Source organism: Natator depressus, chromosome 4 (assembly GCF_965152275.1).
Source record: "Natator depressus isolate rNatDep1 chromosome 4, rNatDep2.hap1, whole genome shotgun sequence".
Classification (NCBI taxonomy): Eukaryota; Metazoa; Chordata; order Testudines; family Cheloniidae; genus Natator; species Natator depressus.
Genome location: NC_134237.1, coordinates 141,386,750 through 141,405,224, shown reverse-complemented (window position 1 = coordinate 141,405,224; position 18,475 = coordinate 141,386,750). Strand labels below are relative to the sequence as shown.

At 46.9% G+C, this 18,475-nt stretch overlaps 1 protein-coding gene across 1 annotated transcript in view; it reads left to right on the top strand.

Annotated features, from left to right (window-relative positions):
• The window catches only part of M1AP (meiosis 1 associated protein), a 70,580-nt gene that overhangs the window by 16,615 nt on the left and 35,490 nt on the right, over nt 1-18,475 (top strand). Inside the window, exon 2 of the mRNA XM_074952093.1 lies at nt 6,991-7,173. Within this exon, the coding sequence (XP_074808194.1) occupies nt 6,991-7,173 (183 nt within the window). The remainder of the gene's footprint in view (nt 1-6,990; nt 7,174-18,475) is intronic.

Genomic DNA, 18,475 nt, shown 5'->3' with positions numbered 1-18,475 from the left:
CCCTTCAAGTCAAACTCTTTCAATTTGCCTACAGCCAAGTTGCCTGTCCAGTACCGGGGCTGCTCAGGAACGTGGACTTTTGCAGTCTGTGATGATTATCCTTCCCCCAACAGCATGGGGATGGACTTGGCCAATCATGTGAAGCTAGCCAAGAGGATGGGAATGGTCACCTGCAGCCAGGCTAAACAAACTGTCATGCCTAGTTCTGTTCCGGAAACTTCTACCGGGACCCGGTCAGAGGTGATGGACCCGGACCCCAGGCCAATGTCTGCAACAGCAGTAGTGGATACAGTCCCAGAGACCCAGACAGAGCCAATCCCAGAACCGGAACCGGCGGAACTACTAGCACCAGACCCATTGCCAGCACTGAATCCAGTACTTGCAACCCCAACACCAGAGGGCCCCACCAAACCTGAACTGGCAGCAGCCCATAACCCTACACAAGAGGCTCAGCCGGAGCCTGAACCCCAACATAGTGCCCCAGCGGAGAGCGGTTCACAGTCAACGGAAACAGCCCCATCCCCTACATCGCTTCCAGAGGGACCAAGCCTAGGTCCACACTCCAATGAGGAACTGATGTCTCCAGCATCAAGGGAACAGTTCAAGACCGAACAGGAAACAGATGAAAACCTCCAGAGAGCTTGGACAGCGGCCCGGAGCAACCCACTGCCTCTCAGCTCTTCTAATCGATCCAGGTTTTTTGTAGAAAGAGGACTTTTATACAAGGAAACTCTTTCTGGTGGACACCAGGAAGACTGGCATCCTCAGAGACAGTAGGTAGTTCCAACTAAGTACCGGGTCAAGCTCTTGAGCTTAGCCCATGATCATCCTAGTGGCCATGCTGGGGTGAACAGGACCAAAGACCGTTTGGGGAGGTCATTCCACTGGGAGGGAATTGGCAAGGATGTTTCTACCTATGTCCGGTCTTGTGAGGTATGCCAAAAAGTGGGAAAACCCCAAGACCAGGTCAAAGCCCCTCTCCAGCCACTCCCCATCATTGAAGTTCCATTTCAGCGAGTAACTGTGGATATTCTGCGTCCTTTTCCGAAAAGGACACCCAGAGGAAAGCAGTACATACCGACTTTCATGGATTTTGCCACCCAATGGCCGGAAGCAGTAGCTCTAAGCAACACCAGGGCTAAAAGTGTGTGCCAGGCACTAGCAGACATTTTTGCCCTCTGACATCCTCACAGATGCAGGAACTAATTTCCTGGCAGGAACTATGGAAAGCCTTTGGGAAGCTCATGGGGTAAATCACTTGGTTGCCACTCCTTACCACCATCAAACAAATGGCCTGGTGGAGAAGTTTAATGGAACTTTGGGGGCCAGGATATGTAAATTCGTAAATGAGCACTCCAATGATTGGGACCTAGTGTTGCAGCAGTTGCTCTTTGGGATGTGGTACAGCTCTGTAGGCAATTTAGGGTTTTCACCATTTGAACTTGTATATGGCCTCAAGGTTAAGGGGCCATTACAGTTGGTGAAGCAGCAATGGGAGGGATTTACACCTCCTCCAGGAACTAACATTCTGGACTTTGTAACCAACCTACAAAACAGCCTCTGAACCACTCTAGCCTTTGCTAAAGAAAACCTACAGGATGCTCAAAAAGAGCAAAAAGCCTGGTATGATAAACATGCCAGAGAGCATTCCTTCAAAGTAGGGGACCAGGTCATGGTCTTAAAGGCGCTCCAGGCCCATAAAATGGAAGCGTCGTGGGAAGGGCCATTCACGGTCTAGGAGCACCTGGGAGCTGTTAATTATCTCATAGCATTCCCCACCTCCAGCCGAAAGCCTAAGGTGTACCATATTAATTCTCTAAAGCTCTTTTACTCCAGAGAATTAAAGGTTTGTCAGTTTACAGCCCAGGGAGGAGATGACGCTGAGTGGCCTGAAGGTGTCTACTACGAAGGGAAAAGTGATGATGGCGTGGAATAGGTGAACCTCTCCATGACCCTTGGGCATATGCAGCGACAGCAGATCAAGGAGCTGTGCACTAGCTACGCGCAGACGTTCTCAGCCACTCCAGGACTGACTGAATGGGCATACCACTCCATTGACACAGGTAATGCTCACCCAATTAAAGTCCAACCTTACCGGGTGTCTCCTCAAGCTAAAACTGCTATAGAATGGGAGATCCAGGATATGTTACAGATGGGTGTAATCCACCCCTCTGGCAGTGCGTGGGCATCTCCAGTGGTTCTAGTTCCCAAACCAGATGGGGAGATACGTTTCTGCATAGACTACTGTAAGCTAAATGCTGTAACTCGCCCAGATAACTATCCAATGCCACGCACAGATGAACTATTAGAGGAACTGGGACAGGCCCAGTTCATCTCTACCTTGGACTTAACCAAGGGGTACTGGCAGGTACCGCTAGATGGATCTGCCAAGGAAAGGTCAGCCTTCACCACCCATGTTGGGCTGTATGAATTTAATGTACTCCCTTTCGGGCTGCGGAATGCACCTGCCACCTTCCAAAGACTTGTAGGTGGTCTCCTAGCAGGATTAGGAGAATATGCAGTCGCCTACCTTGACAATGTGGCCATATTTTTGGATTCCTGGGGAAAACACCTGGAATATCTACAAAAAGTCTTCGAGCGCATAAGGGAGGCAGGACTAACTATTAAGGCTAAGAAGTGTCAAATAGGCCTCAACAGAGTGACTTACCTTGGACACCAGGTGGGTCAAGGAACTATCAACCCCCGACAGGCCAAAGTGGATGCTATCCAAAAGTGGCCTGTCCCAAAGTCAAAGAAACAGGTTCAATCCTTCTTAGGCTTGGCCGGTTATTACAGGCGATTTGTACCGCAATACAGTCAAATCGCCGCCCCACTGACAGACCTAACTAAAAAGAAACAGCCAAATGCCATTCAGTGGACCAAAGAGTGTCAGAAGGCTTTTAACCAGCTTAAACGAGACACTCATGTCTGACCCTGTACTAAGGGCCCCAGACTTTGACAAACCGTTCCTAGTAACCACAGATGCGTCCGAGCGTGGTGTGGGAGCAGTTTTAATGCAGGGAGGACCGGATCAAGAATTCCACCCTGTAGTGTTTCTCAGCAAGAAGCTGTCTGAGAGGGAAAGCAACTGGTCAGTCAGTGAAAAATAATGTTACGCCATTGTCTACGCTCTGGAAAAGCTACGCCCATATGTTTGGGGACGGCGTTTCCACCTGCAAACCGACCATGCTGTGCTGCAGTGGCTTCATACCGCCACAGGAAATAAAAAACTTATTCGGTGGAGTTTAGCTCTCCAAGATTTTGATTTCGACATCCAACACATTTCGGAAGCTTCTAACAAAGTGGCTGATGCACTCTCCCGTGAAAGTTTCCCAGAATCAACTGGTTAAAATCATCCTTGAGATGTGGAAAATATTGTTAGTCTTTATATACATGCACCTCTAAATACACTACCAAGTGTCTTCTTAACTCTGTTTCTCCTAGAGCTCCAGGAAGAAATCACAGGGTGAAAAGCTGGCTCTCTGTGATTTGGGGGGGCGTGTCATAAATATAAAGGGAAGGGTAAACCACCTTTAAAATCCCTCCTGGCCAGAGGAAAAACCCTTAACAGGTGAAAGAAGCTAGGATAACCTCGCTGGCACCTGACCAAAATGACCAGTGAGGAGACAAGATATTTTCAAAGCTGCGAGGGGGGAAACAAAGGCTCTCTCTGTGTGATGCTTTTGCCGGGAACAGAAAAGGAATGGAGTCTTAGAACTTAGTAAGTAATCTAGCTAGATATGCGTTAGATTCTGTTTTGTTTAAATGGCTGATAAAATAGCTGTGCTGAATGGAATGTATATTCCTGTTTGTGTCTTTTTATAACATAAGGTTTTGCCTAAAGGATTCTCTGTGTTTTGAATCTGATTACCCTGGAAGGTATTTATCATCCTGATTTTACAGAGGTGATTCTTTTACTTTTTTTCTTCAATTAAAATTCTTCTTTTAAGAACCTGATTGCTTTTTCATTGTTCCTAAGATCCAAGGGTTTGGGTCTGTGTTCACCTTTGCAAATTGGTGAGGATTTTTATCAAGCCTTCCCCAGGAAAGGGGGTCTAGGGTTTGGGGAGGATTTTGGGGGGAAAGACATTTCCAAGTGGGCTCTTTCCCTGTTATATCTGTTAGACTCTTGGTGGTGGCAGCAGTAAAGTTCAAGGGCAAAAGGTAAAATAGTTTGTACCTTGGGGAAGTTTTAACCTAAGCTGGTAAAAATAAGCTTAGGGGGTTTTCATGCAGGTCCCCACATCTGTACCCTGGAGTTCAGAGTGGGGGAGGAACCTTGACAGGCTATTAGCCAGGATGGACAAGGACACAACCCCATATCCTTAAGTCTCCAACTGCCAGAAACTGAGACTGGACAACAGGGGATGGATCACTCAAAGTTGCCCTGTTCTGTTCATTCCCTCTGAAGCATCGGACATCGGCCACTGTTAGAGACAAGATAGTGGGCTAGATGGACCATTGATCTGAACCAGTATGGCCATTCTTATGTTCTAACTTCCCATCTAACTTGCAGTCAGTTAGCTTCCAGGTTCTTTTTATTGCCTCTGCCCCATTTAGCTTTCCTCCCCTCCCCTGTTTCCTTTATTTAGAAAGCAAGTACTGTGTTGGGATAGGGTACTCTTTAAATATGGTATTATGAAACTAAATGTGGAAGTGTGCATACATAAACATCTTTAATCCAATTAGAAAATGATTGTGCCAAGCAGGTCAAAGACTCAAGTCTCCCAATAAGACCAAAAGGAGATTGGGGACAAATACAATGGTATTGTGTTTGATTTGGCGCTTTGGGATTAAGAACTAATCCAGTGTTTGTTCTAGGTATTCACTAGTCTGGGCCCACTAACCCAAAGCTGCACAACATTACAGATTAAAGCCCCTAGCAAATTAATTGCAGTTTAACATAATTTACTTTACAAGAGAAGGTCTTTGGAGTGAGCACATAAAGCTTTGACCTGGTTTTTAACAAAGCAGAGGTTCAAAAAAAAAAAAAAAATTTTAACTGAGTTTCCTCAAACTGGGGCCTGCAGAGGCTTACTGGGACTCTCCAGATTCCTGGATCTCCCTCTTAAATGTGCGATTTAGTAAAAACCCACTTGGTCTGTGCAGAAGGAATTTTTTCTGCCAAAATGTGAAGTGTTATTTAGGTCCAGAGTCTGACGTTTACCGATACTGAGCAGCATCACGCTCCTCAAGGAACCCCACTGACATTAGTGGAGACTCCCCAGACTGAGTAGTGAGTACCATTATTCACACTGAGTAGCATTAGAAGCTAGCTCTACATTTAATGTTAATGGTCTTTAGCTGCAGAAGACTGGAGAAGCACTTTGTTATTGGTTTAGATAATACTCAGTCCTGCCATGAGTGCAGGGGACTGGACTAGATGACCTCTCGAGGTCCCTTCCAGTCCTATGATTGTGCCTGACTCCACAGTGGCTTCCAAAACAGATCACAATTTGGTTCCGTGGGCAAATGGAGACTGAAGGCCAAATTCAAAAGTTAGTCTAGGAGTTTAAACTGATGTAAATAACTTTTGCTGGCCCCCTCAATGTACATTTAGCAGCAATTTAGACATACTGTGGGCCAGATTTTACTACAATTCACTCACTGGGTATGTCTACAGTAGAGACTTTGTTCCTATTGTAGTTTAATTGACTTATTTGTAAATGCTACTCTAGACATTCCACAAACTCTAGGACTCCCTACTAGGATTCACTTCAACCAGCTATATCAAGGCAAAAGTTTTTAGCTTCTGTCTACATTAGGGAAAAGTCACGATTGGGTTCATGTGTTAGATAACCTTGAACATGGGCAGTATGTATAATAGGCTGGGGAAGGCTGTGAAACATATAAAGCATCATATCCTTTATATATTGCCCTGTAGCAAGATCGTGCACTCACCAGTTCAGTGCCTCCTGCTGGTCATCTGGGAATTAGCTTTTTTCCAGCCCCAGAGCACCTTCTGCCTGGCCAGTGTCTCAACTGCCTCAGGCCCCCTGTGTCCCTCCCGGACCCCAGTGCCCTTTACCTCAGAGTTCTGCCACAGCAGTACCCCCACACTCTGGGTCTCCCCTCCCAGGGGAACACCATCCCCCTAAGCCCACCTTGCCTCAGTGGCTACTGCCAGTCATCATCTAGCCCCCTTCTCACTGGGGCAAACTGCAGTCTGAAATGGCCACTCATCATTGGCAAGGGGGTTGGACCAGCTGCCTCTACCTATCCTCAGGCTATACCTCTGTAGCCCCAGTACCTGCTTTGGCATTACCTGAGGCCAGAGCTCCCCAGCTCCTCTTGTCTTTCCCCAGGCCTGCTCTGCATCAGGTATCCCCTATCCCTCCAAGGCTGGACAGAGACTGACTCAGATCCCGGCTCACAGCCCTTTTATAGGGCCAGCTGCGGCCTGATTGGGCATGGTCCCAGGTGTGGCTGCTTCCCTAATCAGCCTAGCTTTTTCCACCAGAGCAGGTAACTGCCCTGCTACACACCCATACGTGAGACAAAACACAAGCAGTTGTAGTGGGATGCAGCTGCGGTAGTGATTTGTGCCTCTGGAGCTATATGGATTGACAGACTGATTTAGACAAGTGGCCTATCTAGTCCACTATCCTGTTTGCAACAATAGCCACTACCAGCTGCCTCCAAGGAAGGCTCAGGAAATTCCACAGGAGTCAGTTAGCCATGGGATAACCTGCCCACAGAGGAAAAAACAAAACAAAAAAAACTTCCTCCCAGCCCCTAATTGACTCATGTCCTGAAGCAAGAGGGTTTATAGTCCTCCCAAAACTCTACCTATCCCCAGGCTACACCACTTTTGAAAATCTTTACAATAACAACTTTGGATAGTCTTGTGATCCATATCACTGTCCAATCCTTTTTAAACCCTGTAACCTCGGGGCAATGTGTTCTACAACCAAACTGCATTGTGTGAAAAATAATTGATATTGCATTTTAAATGTCTTCTCTTTAATTTCATTGAAAACTGTTTTGCAGCAAGTAAAAGGGAGCTTTCCTCGGCTTCAGACCTGCATTTCAGAACTTCGCTCCTTACCAAGAGAAGGCTCTTTCCAACAAAAGGGAGACAGAGTGATGCAGGCTGTGCAGGATGGGCTCCAGCAGTTTAAACAGTACACCAGACATATGCTAGCAGGAGGCTCAGTGAACAGTTCTGTTGAGGCAAGTTGAGTGCTGGGGAGATAGTAATAACCATTAAGAGCAGTCTGTCTGTCTATTTCAGGTGTCAGTCACTGTGGTATCTAAGCATCATGGGAGGAAGTAAGTAGCATAAAACAATTCCAAAAAAGAGGAATCCCATAGCTTGCTCTGCAGGATGCCCAAGATCTCATGCCACATACAGATTCAATACGCTCATGGAATATGGCCCTAGCTGTGAGAGGGAAGTCAACTTGATGACAAGCATTAGCTGATTATTTTAACTTCCCATTTTGTACACTGTTAATCTCCAGGCATCCAAGTCTAGATATTATTTAAAGTTGATTTTATTTCTTATGAAATCATAGTGAAACACATTATGTGTAGCTGCAAACAAGATACTTTTTGATATGTCTTCATTGCCAGCCTACACTTACATTCTAGGGTCATGTTCTGCCTATATTCCCTGGATGGAATTTCCACTTGCATCAATGGAACATTTGTGCAAAGATCCTAGTTGTGGCTTAAAGTATGTCCACAGTTCATTAAAACACCAATTCAAATGGAAAAGCATTTTATTGTGGGATTAGTTGGCACAGTAGCAAAGAAGGAAAAGCCTACAAAAAGATCATTATCTTAGCACAATCTTTAAATCAATTTTCAGTACAAAAAGCAAATAGGATCAGTATTTGGAAAACAGAGAAACTTTATAGTCAGCATTTCATTCTCTCAGCAGCAGCTTGAGACTTCTGTAGGCCTCCTTGTCCCATGCACCCAAACACAGATCCTCTACCATTTGGCATCTATTGTGTCCCCTCTTATTCATTGCCTCTCTAAAGTAAACAGCTCCAGTCTTTTCACTCTCTCACTATATGGAAGATTGTTGAAGCATCTAAATGTAATTCCCATCTCTGAATCCCTTCTATTTCTGTTATATTATTTTTGAGATGCAGTCACCAGAACTGAACACGTGATCCAAGGAGAGGCTATCCCATTGATTTATATAATGGCATTGTAAATATTATTTCTCTAATAATGCCATAAAAGATACATTTTTTCTATCCTTGGATGCAGATGTGTAGGTTGTTTTTCATTCTTACATAATTTTACTTTCTTCCCCCTCCTACTTTCCCACCCACCCCCATTTGGTGATGAGAGGATAGGGGGATTTGTGGGGGGGGGAGGGGAATAAGTGATGGGTTTTAATTTCTGCTCATTGTGATTCTGATTTGGGGTGTTTCTTTCAGTGTTGGAGGGCAATATAGAGTAGGTGTAATTCAGGGAATGACAATTACCTTCTCTAATTAATTTAACTGCAAATACATGCACAGCACAATCTTCCATTGCTGCAGCTGAGGGAATGGGACAGTTAACTACAATATTAAATGATCTACAGCTGTAGGTGGCATATATTCCACTAGATTTTCCCTGTTCCTCTGGTTTGTTAAAATTAGTCCACAGTGTGTTGTGCAAGCACACATTACTGTGCAATTTTCACAGAGGATTTCTGGTTTCTGTTTTTCTGGTATACACCATAGTACAAAAAGCTATCCATGTGTATAAGACTGTAAAAAGACAGTGGCCTAAGTTTTCAAAAGTAATTATTGACTGTCTCAGTTTTTGAATACCCAACTTGAGACATCCTAAAAAGACCTAATTTTCAGAGGGCACGTGCTCAGTACTTCTGAAAATCAGGTTCTTTTTCATAAATTCAGAGATTATAAAACCAGAAGGGATCTCTTCTCTGACTTCTTGCATAACAGACCATGGACTTGATTTCATCAAGTGATTCCTGCTTCAAACCCACATTTAGAAAGATATCCAGGGTTGGTTTAAACACCTCATGTGATGAGGAATCCACCAGACCCCAACACAAATTGTTCTAATAGTTAATTCCCCTCACTGTTCAATTTAACTTTATTTCTACTCTGAATTTTCCTAGCTTCAGCTTCTAGGGATTTGATCTTGTACTGCCTTTTTCTTCTAGATTAAAGAGCGCTCTATTTTTAAGGTATCTCAAGTTAACACCCAAAAAATCACTATTCACATGAAAAGTTAAGCTTGTATTTTTAGACATCAATAGAAGCGATGCATCCGATGAAGTGAGCTGTAGCTCACGAAAGCTCATGCTCAAATAAACTGGTTAGTCTCTAAGGTGCCACAAGTACTCCTTTTCTTTTTGCCAACAAACCCCGGTTGTCAGCGCGTGGGATTGAACCTCAGAAGCTAAATGCAGGAGCCTCTCCTGCAGTGGTTCCCAAACTTGTTTCGCCACTTGTGCGGGAAAAGCCTCTGGCAGGCCTGGCCTGTTTGTTTACCTGCCGCATCCGCAGGTTCAGCAGATCGCAGCTCCCAGTGGCTGCGGTTCGCTGCTCCAGGCCAATGGGAGCTGCTGGAAGCAGTGCAGGCCAAGGGATGTACTGGCCGCCGCTCAGGAAGTGTGTGGGTTATAGTTGCATATATACCTTCCATTATAACCTAACTTTTAATTTTTTCTCAGTTTGGCAAACTAACTGTTTGGGCTGAAATAGACTAAGTTTCAGCTCTGCCTCGGGTTGGTTTTTTTTTTTAAACATTAGAACAAAAACAATTAATCTGTTTCCAAGAACAAGGCTAGTGAAAAACAGGTAGTTTTGCCAATGGCAACAAAATTTTCTACTGAAAAAGCTCTAGCGGCTCCATGGGTTGGAGCATGGATCTCAAATAGTGAGATGGACTGGGGCCAGAGGGATGGACTTTGTATCCTCATAAAAGTCCATCCAGATATATCCATAATCCTTTGAGAGGGGAGGGGAAGGGAGAGAATCACTATTTGCTAGGGGAGGCCTACCCACTTGAGAACCAAAAGGGACTTGTGATGGGGTCCACCACTCACCACGTGGCTAGAGCCTCCTCCTGCTCACTATAAGGATTAGCTCTCAAGGCCAACACCCCTTCCCATGGGTGCATGCCATTATACCTTCTCTCTAAGGTCTGCATCTCCTCTCTCATCCCAGAACCCACAGCATTCTCTTCATGACTCAGCCTTCTGGCCAGGTCACTCAGTGTTCCCCTCTTCCAGGGTATATCAGTCTTTCCTTCAGCAGTCTTCCCCTTCACTGCCTCAAGTACCACTTCTTCAGTGGCTGGTGCAGGAACCCAGGCCCACCCTCTACTGCGGGTTCATAGAATCATAGAAGATTAAGGTTGGAAGAGACCTCAGGAGGTCATCTAGTCCAAACCCTTGCTCAAAGCAGGACCAATCCCCAACTAAATCATCCCAGCCAGGGCTTTGTCAAGCCTGACCTTAAAAACTTCTAAGGAAGGAGATTCCACCACCTCCCTGGGTAACGCATTCCAGTGTTTCACCACCCTCCTAGTGAAAAAGTTTTTCCTAATATCCAACCTAAACCTCCCCCACTGCAACTTGAGACCATTAATCCTTGTCCTGTCCTCTTCTACCACTGAGAATAGTCTAGAACCATCCTCTCTGGAACCACCTCTCAGGTAGTTGAAAGCAGCTATCAAATCCCCCCTCATTCTTCTCTTCCGTAGACTAAACATTCCCAGTTCCCTCAGCCTCTCCTCATAAGTCATGTGTTCCAGACCCCTAATCATTTTTGTTGCCCTTCGCTGGACTCTCTCCAATTTATCCACGTCCTTCTTGTAGTGTGGGGCCCAAAACTGGACACAGTACTCCAGATGAGGCCTCACCAATGTCGAATAGAGGGGAACGATCACGTCCCTCGATCTGCTCTCTATGCCCCTACTTATACATCCCAAAATGCCATTGGCCTTCTTGGCAACAAGGGCACACTGCTGACTCATATCCAGCTTCTCGTCCACTGTCACCCCTAGGTCCTTTTCCGCAGAACTGCTGCCTAGCCATTCGGTCCCTAGTCTGTAGTGGGGCATTGGGTTCTTCCGTCCTAAGTGCAGGACCCTGCACTTATCCTTATTGAACCTCATCAGGTTTCTTTTGGCCCAATCCTCCAATTTGTCTAGGTCCCTCTCTATCCTATCCCTCCCCTCCAGCGTATCTACCACTCCTCCCAGTTTAGTATCATCCGCAAATTTGCTGAGAGTGCAATCCACACCATCCTCCAGATCATTTATGAAGATATTGAACAAAACCGGCCCCAGGACCGACCCCTGGGGCACTCCACTTGACACCGGCTGCCAACTAGACATGGAGCCATTGATCACTACCCGTTGAGCCCGACAATCTAGCCAACTTTCTACCCACCTTATAGTGCATTCATCCAGCCCATACTTTAACTTGCTGACAAGAATACTGTGGGAGACTGTGTCAAAAGCTTTGCTAAAGTCAAGAAACAATACATCCACTGCTTTCCCTTCATCCACAGAATCAGTAATCATAGAAGGCGATTAGATTAGTCAGGCATGACCTACCCTTGGTGAATCCATGCTGACTGTTCCTGATCACTTTCCTCTCGTGTAAGTGCTTCAGGATTGATTCCTTGAGGACCTGCTCCATGATTTTTCCGGGGACTGAGGTGAGGCTGACTGGCCTGTAGTTCCCAGGATCCTCCTTCTTCCCTTTTTTAAAGATTGGCACTACATTAGCCTTTTTCCAGTCATCTGGGACTTCCCCCGTTCGCCACGAGTTTTCAAAGATAATGGCCAATGGCTCTGCAATCACATCTGCCAATTCCTTTAGCACTCTCGGATGCAATTCATCCGGCCCCATGGACTTGTGCATGTCCAGCTTTTCTAAATAGTCCCTAACCACCTCTTTCTCCACTGAGGGCTGGCCATCTACTCCCCATGTTGTGATGCCCAGCGCAGCAGTCTGGGAGCTGACCTTGTTCGTGAAGACAGAGGCAAAAAAAGCATCGAGTACAGTAGCTTTTTCCACATCCTCTGTCACTAGGTTGCCTCCCTCATTCAGTAAGGGGCCCACACTTTCCTTGGCTTTCTTCTTGTTGCCAACATACCTGAAGAAACCCTTCTTGTTACTCTTGACATCTTTTGCTAGCTGCAGCTCCAGGTGCGATTTGGCCCTCCTGATTTCATTCCTACATGCCCGAGCAATATTTTTATACTCATCCCTGGTCATATGTCCAACCTTCCACTTCTTGTAAGCTTCTTTTTTATGTTTAAGATCCGCTAGGATTTCACCGTTAAGCCAAGCTGGTCGCCTGCCATATTTACTATTCTTTCGACTCATCGGGATGGTTTGTCCCTGTAACCTCAACAGGGATTCCTTGAAATACAGCCAGCTCTCCTGGACTCCTTTCCCCTTCATGTTAGTCCCCCAGGGGATCCTACCCATCCGTTCCCTGAAGGAGTCGAAGTCTGCTTTCCTGAAGTCCAGGGTCCGTATCCTGGTGCGAACCTTTCTTCCCTGCGTCAGGATCCTGAACTCAACCAACTCATGGTCACTGCCCCCCAGATTCCCATCCACTTTTGCTTCCCCCACTAATTCTTCCCGGTTTGTGAGCAGCAGGTCAAGAAAAGCTCCCCCCCTAGTTGGCTCCTCTAGCACTTGCACCAGGAAATTGTCCCCTACGCTTTCCAAAAACTTCCTGGATTGTCTATGCACTGCTGTATTGCTCTCCCAGCAGATATCAGGAAAATTAAAGTCACCCATGAGAACCAGGGCGTGCGATCTAGTAGCTTCTGCGAGTTGCTGGAAGAAAGCCTCATCCACCTCGTCCGGTGGTCTATAGCAGACTCCCACCATTACATCACTCTTGTTGCTCACACTTCTAAACCTAATCCATAGACACTCAGCTTTTCTGCAGTTTCGTACCGGAGCTCTGAGCATTCATACTGCTCCCTTACATACAGTGCTACTCCCCCACCTTTCCTGCCCTGCCTGTCCTTCCTGAACAGTTTATAACCATCCATGACTGTACTCCAGTCATGTGAGTTATCCCACCAAGTCTCTGTTATTCCAATCACGTCATAATTCCTTGACATCACCAGGACCTCCAGTCCACCACCTCCAGTGCTTCACCACCCTCCTAGTGAAATAGTTTTTCCTAATAGCCAACCTAGACCTCCCCCACTGCAATTTGAGACCATTGCTCCTTGTTCGGTCATCTGCCACCACTGAGAACAGCCTAGCTCTATCCTCTTTGGAACCCCCTTCAGGTAGTTGAAGGCTGCTATCAAATCCCTCCTCACTCTTCTGCAGACTAAATAAGCCCAGTTCCCTCAGCCTCTCCTCGTAAGTCATGTGCCCCAGCCCCCTAATAATTTTTGTTGCCCTCTGCTGGACTCTCCAATTTGTCCACATCCCTTCTGTAGTGGAGGGCTCAAAACTGGATGCAATACTGCAGATGTGGCATCAGTGCTGAAAAGAGGGGAATAATCACTTCCCTTGATCTGCTGTCAATGCTCCTACTAATGCAGCCCAATATGCTGTTAGTCTTCTTGGCAACAAGGGCACACTGTGGACTCATATCCAGCTTCTCATTCACTGTAATCCCTAGGTCCTTTTCTGCAGAACTGCCGTTTAGCCAGTCGGTCCCCAGCCTGTAGCCATGCATGGGATTCTTCCTTCCTAAGTGCAGGACTCTGCACTTGTCCTTGTTGACCCTCATCAGATTTCTTTTGGCCCAATCCTCCACTTTGTCTAGGTCACTCTGGACCCTATCCCTACCCTCCAGCATATTACCTCTTCCCCCAGCTTAGTGTCATCTGCGAACTTGCTGAGGGTGCAATCCATCCCATCATCAAGATCATTAATGAAGATGTTGAACAAAACCAGCCCCAGGACCAACCCCGGGGCACTCTGTTTGATACCAGCTGCCAACTAGACATCGAGCTATTGAACACTACCCCCTGAGCCCGACAATCTAGCCAGCTTTCTCTCCACCTAAAGTCCATTCATCCAATCCATACTTTTTTTAACGTGCTGTCAAGAATACTGTGGGAGACTGTATCAAAAGTTTTGCTAAAGTCAAGATATATCACATCCACCACTTTCCCCTCATCCACAGAGCCAATTATCTCGTCATAGAAGGCAATCAGGTTGGTCAGGCATGACTTGCCCTGGGTGTATCCATGTTGACTGTTCCTGATCACCTTCCTCTCCTCCAAGTGCTTCAAAATGGATTCCTTTAGGACCAGCTTCATGATTTTTCCAGGGATTGAGGTGAGGCTGACCAGTCTGTAGTTCCCTGGATTCTCCTTCTTCCCTTTTTAAAAAATGGGCACTATATTTGCCTTTTTCCAATCATAGAATCATAGAATCATAGAATATCAGGGTTGGAAGGGACCCCAGAAGGTCATCTAGTCCAACCCCCTGCTCGAAGCAGGACCAATTCCCAGTTAAATCATCCCAGCCAGGGCTTTGTCAAGCCTGACCTTAAAAACCTCTAAGGAAGGAGATTCTACCACCTCCCTAGGTAACGCATTCCAGTGTTTCACCACCCTCTTAGTGAAAAAGTTTTTCCTAATATCCAATCTAAACCTCCCCCATTGCAACTTGAGACCATTACTCCTCGTTCTGTCATCTGCTACCATTGAGAACAGTCTAGAGCCATCCTCTTTGGAACCCCCTTTCAGGTAGTTGAAAGCAGCTATCAAATCCCCCCTCATTCTTCTCTTCTGCAGACTAAACAATCCCAGCTCCCTCAGCCTCTCTTCATAAGTCATGTGCTCTAGACCCCTAATCATTTTTGTTGCCCTTCGCTGGACTCTCTCCAATTTATCCATATCCTTCTTGTAGTGTGGGGCCCAAAACTGGACACAGTACTCCAGATGAGGCCTCACCAGTGTCGAATAGAGGGGAACGATCACATCCCTCGATCTGCTGGCTATGCCCCTACTTATACATCCCAAAATGCCATTGGCCTTCTTGGCAACAAGGGCACACTGTTGACTCATATCCAGCTTCTCGTCCACTGTCACCCCTAGGTCCTTTTCCGCAGAACTGCTGCCTAGCCATTCGGTCCCTAGTCTGTAGCGGTGCATTGGATTCTTCCATCCTAAGTGCAGGACCCTGCACTTATCCTTATTGAACCTCATCAGATTTCTTTTGGCCCAATCCTCCAATTTGTCTCGGTCCTTCTGTATCCTATCCCTCCCCTCCAGCGTATCTACCACTCCTCCCAGTTTAGTATCATCTGCAAATTTGCTGAGAGTGCAATCCACACCATCCTCCAGATCATTTATGAAGATATTGAACAAAACCGGCCCCAGGACCGACCCCTGGGGCACTCCACTTGACACCGGCTGCCAACTAGACATGGAGCCATTGATCACTACCCGTTGAGCCCGACAATCTAGCCAGCTTTCTACCCACCTTATAGTGCATTCATCTAGCCCATACTTCCTTAACTTGCTGACAAGAATACTGTGGGAGACCGTGTCAAAAGCTTTGCTAAAGTCAAGAAACAATACATCCACTGCTTTCCCTTCATCCACAGAACCAGTAATCTCATCATAAAAGGCGATTAGATTAGTCAGGCATGACCTTCCCTTGGTGAATCCATGCTGACTGTTCCTGATCACTTTCCTCTCATGTAAGTGCTTCAGGATTGATTCTTTGAGGACCTGCTCCATGATTTTTCCAGGGACTGAGGTGAGGCTGACTGGCCTGTAGTTCCCAGGATCCTCCTTCTTCCCTTTTTTAAAAGATTGGCACTACATTAGCCTTTTTCCAGTCATCCGGGACTTCCCCCGTTCGCCACGAGTTTTCAAAGATAATGGCCAAGGGCTCTGCAATCACATCTGCCAATTCCTTCAGCACTCTCGGATGTAACTCGTCCGGCCCCATGGACTTGTGCACGTCCAGCTTTTCTAAATAGTCCCTAACCACCTCTATCTCCACAGAGGGCTGGCCATCTCTTCCCCATTCTGTGATGCCCAGCGCAGCAGTCTGGGAGCTGACCTTGTTAGTGAAAACAGAGGCAAAAAAAGCATTGAGTACATTAGCTTTTTCCACATCCTCTGTCACTAGGTTGCCTCCCTCATTCAGTAAGGGGCCCACACTTTCCTTGGCTTTCTTCTTGTTGCCAACATACCTGAAGAAACCCTTCTTGTTACTCTTGACATCTCTTGCTAGCTGCAGCTCCAGGTGCGATTTGGCCCTCCTTATATCTTTCCTACATGCCCGAGCAATATTTTTATACTCTTCCCTGGTCATATGTCCAACCTTCCACTTCTTGTAAGCTTCTTTTTTATGTTTAAGATCCGCTAGGATTTCACCATTAAGCCAAGCTGGTCGCTTGCCATGTTTACTATTCTTTCGACTCATCGGGATGGTTTGTCCCTGTAACCTCAACAGGGATTCCTTGAAATACAGCCAGCTCTCCTGGACTCCCTTCCCCTTCATGTTAGTCCCCCAGGGGATCCTGGCCATCTGTTCCCTGAGGGAGTCGAAGTCTGCTTTCCTGAAGTCCAGGGTCCGTATCCTGCTGCTTACCTTTCTTCCCTGCGTCAGGATCCTGAACTCAACCAACTCATGGTCACTGCCTCCCAGATTCCCATCCACTTTTGCTTCCCCCACTAATTCTACCCGGTTTGTGAGCAGCAGGTCAAGAAAAGCGCCCCCCCTAGTTGGCTCCCCTAGCACTTGCGCCAGGAAATTGTCCCCTACGCTTTCCAAAAACTTCCTGGATTGTCTATGCACCGCTGTATTGCTCTCCCAGCAGATATCAGGAAAATTAAAGTCACCCATGAGAATCAGGGCATGCGATCTAGTAGCTTCCGTGAGTTGCCGGAAGAAAGCCTCATCCACCTCATCCCCCTGGTCCGGTGGTCTATAGCAGACTCCCACCACTACATCACTCTTGTTGCACACACTTCTAAACTTAATCCAGAGACACTCAGGTTTTACCACAGTTTCGTACCGGAGCTCTGAGCAGTCATACTGCTCCCTTACATACAGTGCTACTCCCCCACCTTTTCTGCCCTGCCTGTCCTTCCTGAACAGTTTATAACCATCCATGACTGTACTCCAGTCAATCGTCCGGGACCGCCTCCAATCGCCACAAGTTTTCAAAGATAACGGCCAATGGCTCTTCAGTCACATCAGCCAACTTCCTCAGCAACCTTGAATGCATTAGATCCAGACCCAATACTTGTGCATGTCCAGATTTTCTAAATAGTCCTTAATCTGTTCTTTCGCTACTGAGGGTAGCTTACCTCCTCCCCATACTGTGCTACCCAGTGTCACTAGTGCCTCCCCCATTCAGTAAGGGTCTCACACTTTCCCTGACCTTTTTCTTGTTGCCAACATACCTGTAGAAACCCTTCTTGTTACCTTTCACATGCCTTGCTAGCTGCAACTCCAATTGTGCTTTGGCCTTCCTGATTACACCCCTGCATGCTCAAGCAATATTTTTATACTCCTCTCTAGTCATCTGTCCAAGTTTCCACTTCTTGTAAGCCTCCTTTTTGGGTTTAAGCTCACTGAAGATTTCTCTGTTAAGCCAAGCTGGTTGCCTGCCATATTTACTGTTCTTTCTGCACATTAGGATAGTTTGTTCCTGGGTTCCAGCCCAGGGACCCTACAACATGCAGCCAAGATCTGTTCAGTCTCCAACCTAGCTGCTGGGCTGCTTCCTACCCTGGCACCACCCCTTATCTAGGGTTTTTCAGCCTCTCTACTCCCTCTTCCCAGGGAAAAACCACAGGCTACTTCTCTCTATAGCCCCCAAACACACCTCCCTTCTCCCAGGGAGTGAAAGCAGACTCCTTCTCTGTAGCCCCTTTTCTGCTATCAGCTCTGTGGCTTTATAGAAGCCCTGCCTGTTCTCACACAGGTGAGCTTCTCCTAGTTAGGGCTTTCCTCTCAGTCTAATAGATTAATTGGCCCACCTGGCTGCCATTAACCCCTTCAGAGGGAGTGTGGGGTGGACACCCCATCACAGGACCGAGTCACCAACTGGACATGCTCCACCCACCAGAGCGGAGCTGCTCCCTGCACAACCCCCTGCCAGAAAGCATTTGAGGAGCCCTTTGCTCATGTTCTGGCAGCACAGCACTGGCCTTTACCCATCTGTTTCCTCTGGGAAGTGGCAGCAGCAGCTGGAACAAAGGGCAGGGGGGTAAATCAACTCAGCTCTTTCCCAAGAGCACCTGGCAACTGCTCCTTGCTGCCAGTTGACTTGCTGCCCCTAAATGCCATGGAATGTCTCTGAACTCCTTCCCACTCCTAGGAAGCAGCTCCACTTAAAGGGTGTAAGAGGGTCCTTGGTGGGCTAGGCAGCCTAGTGATTAATGCCCACCCAGTGGTGGGTGGGTGGGAGGGAGGGTAGGGAAGACCAGGCTCACCCACTCCACCAGGCTCCAACCCTGGGCCCTATAAGGATCAGCAGCATTTGGGCTCTGAAGGGGCCCTTTGAGTTACCCTACCTGGATCACTTCC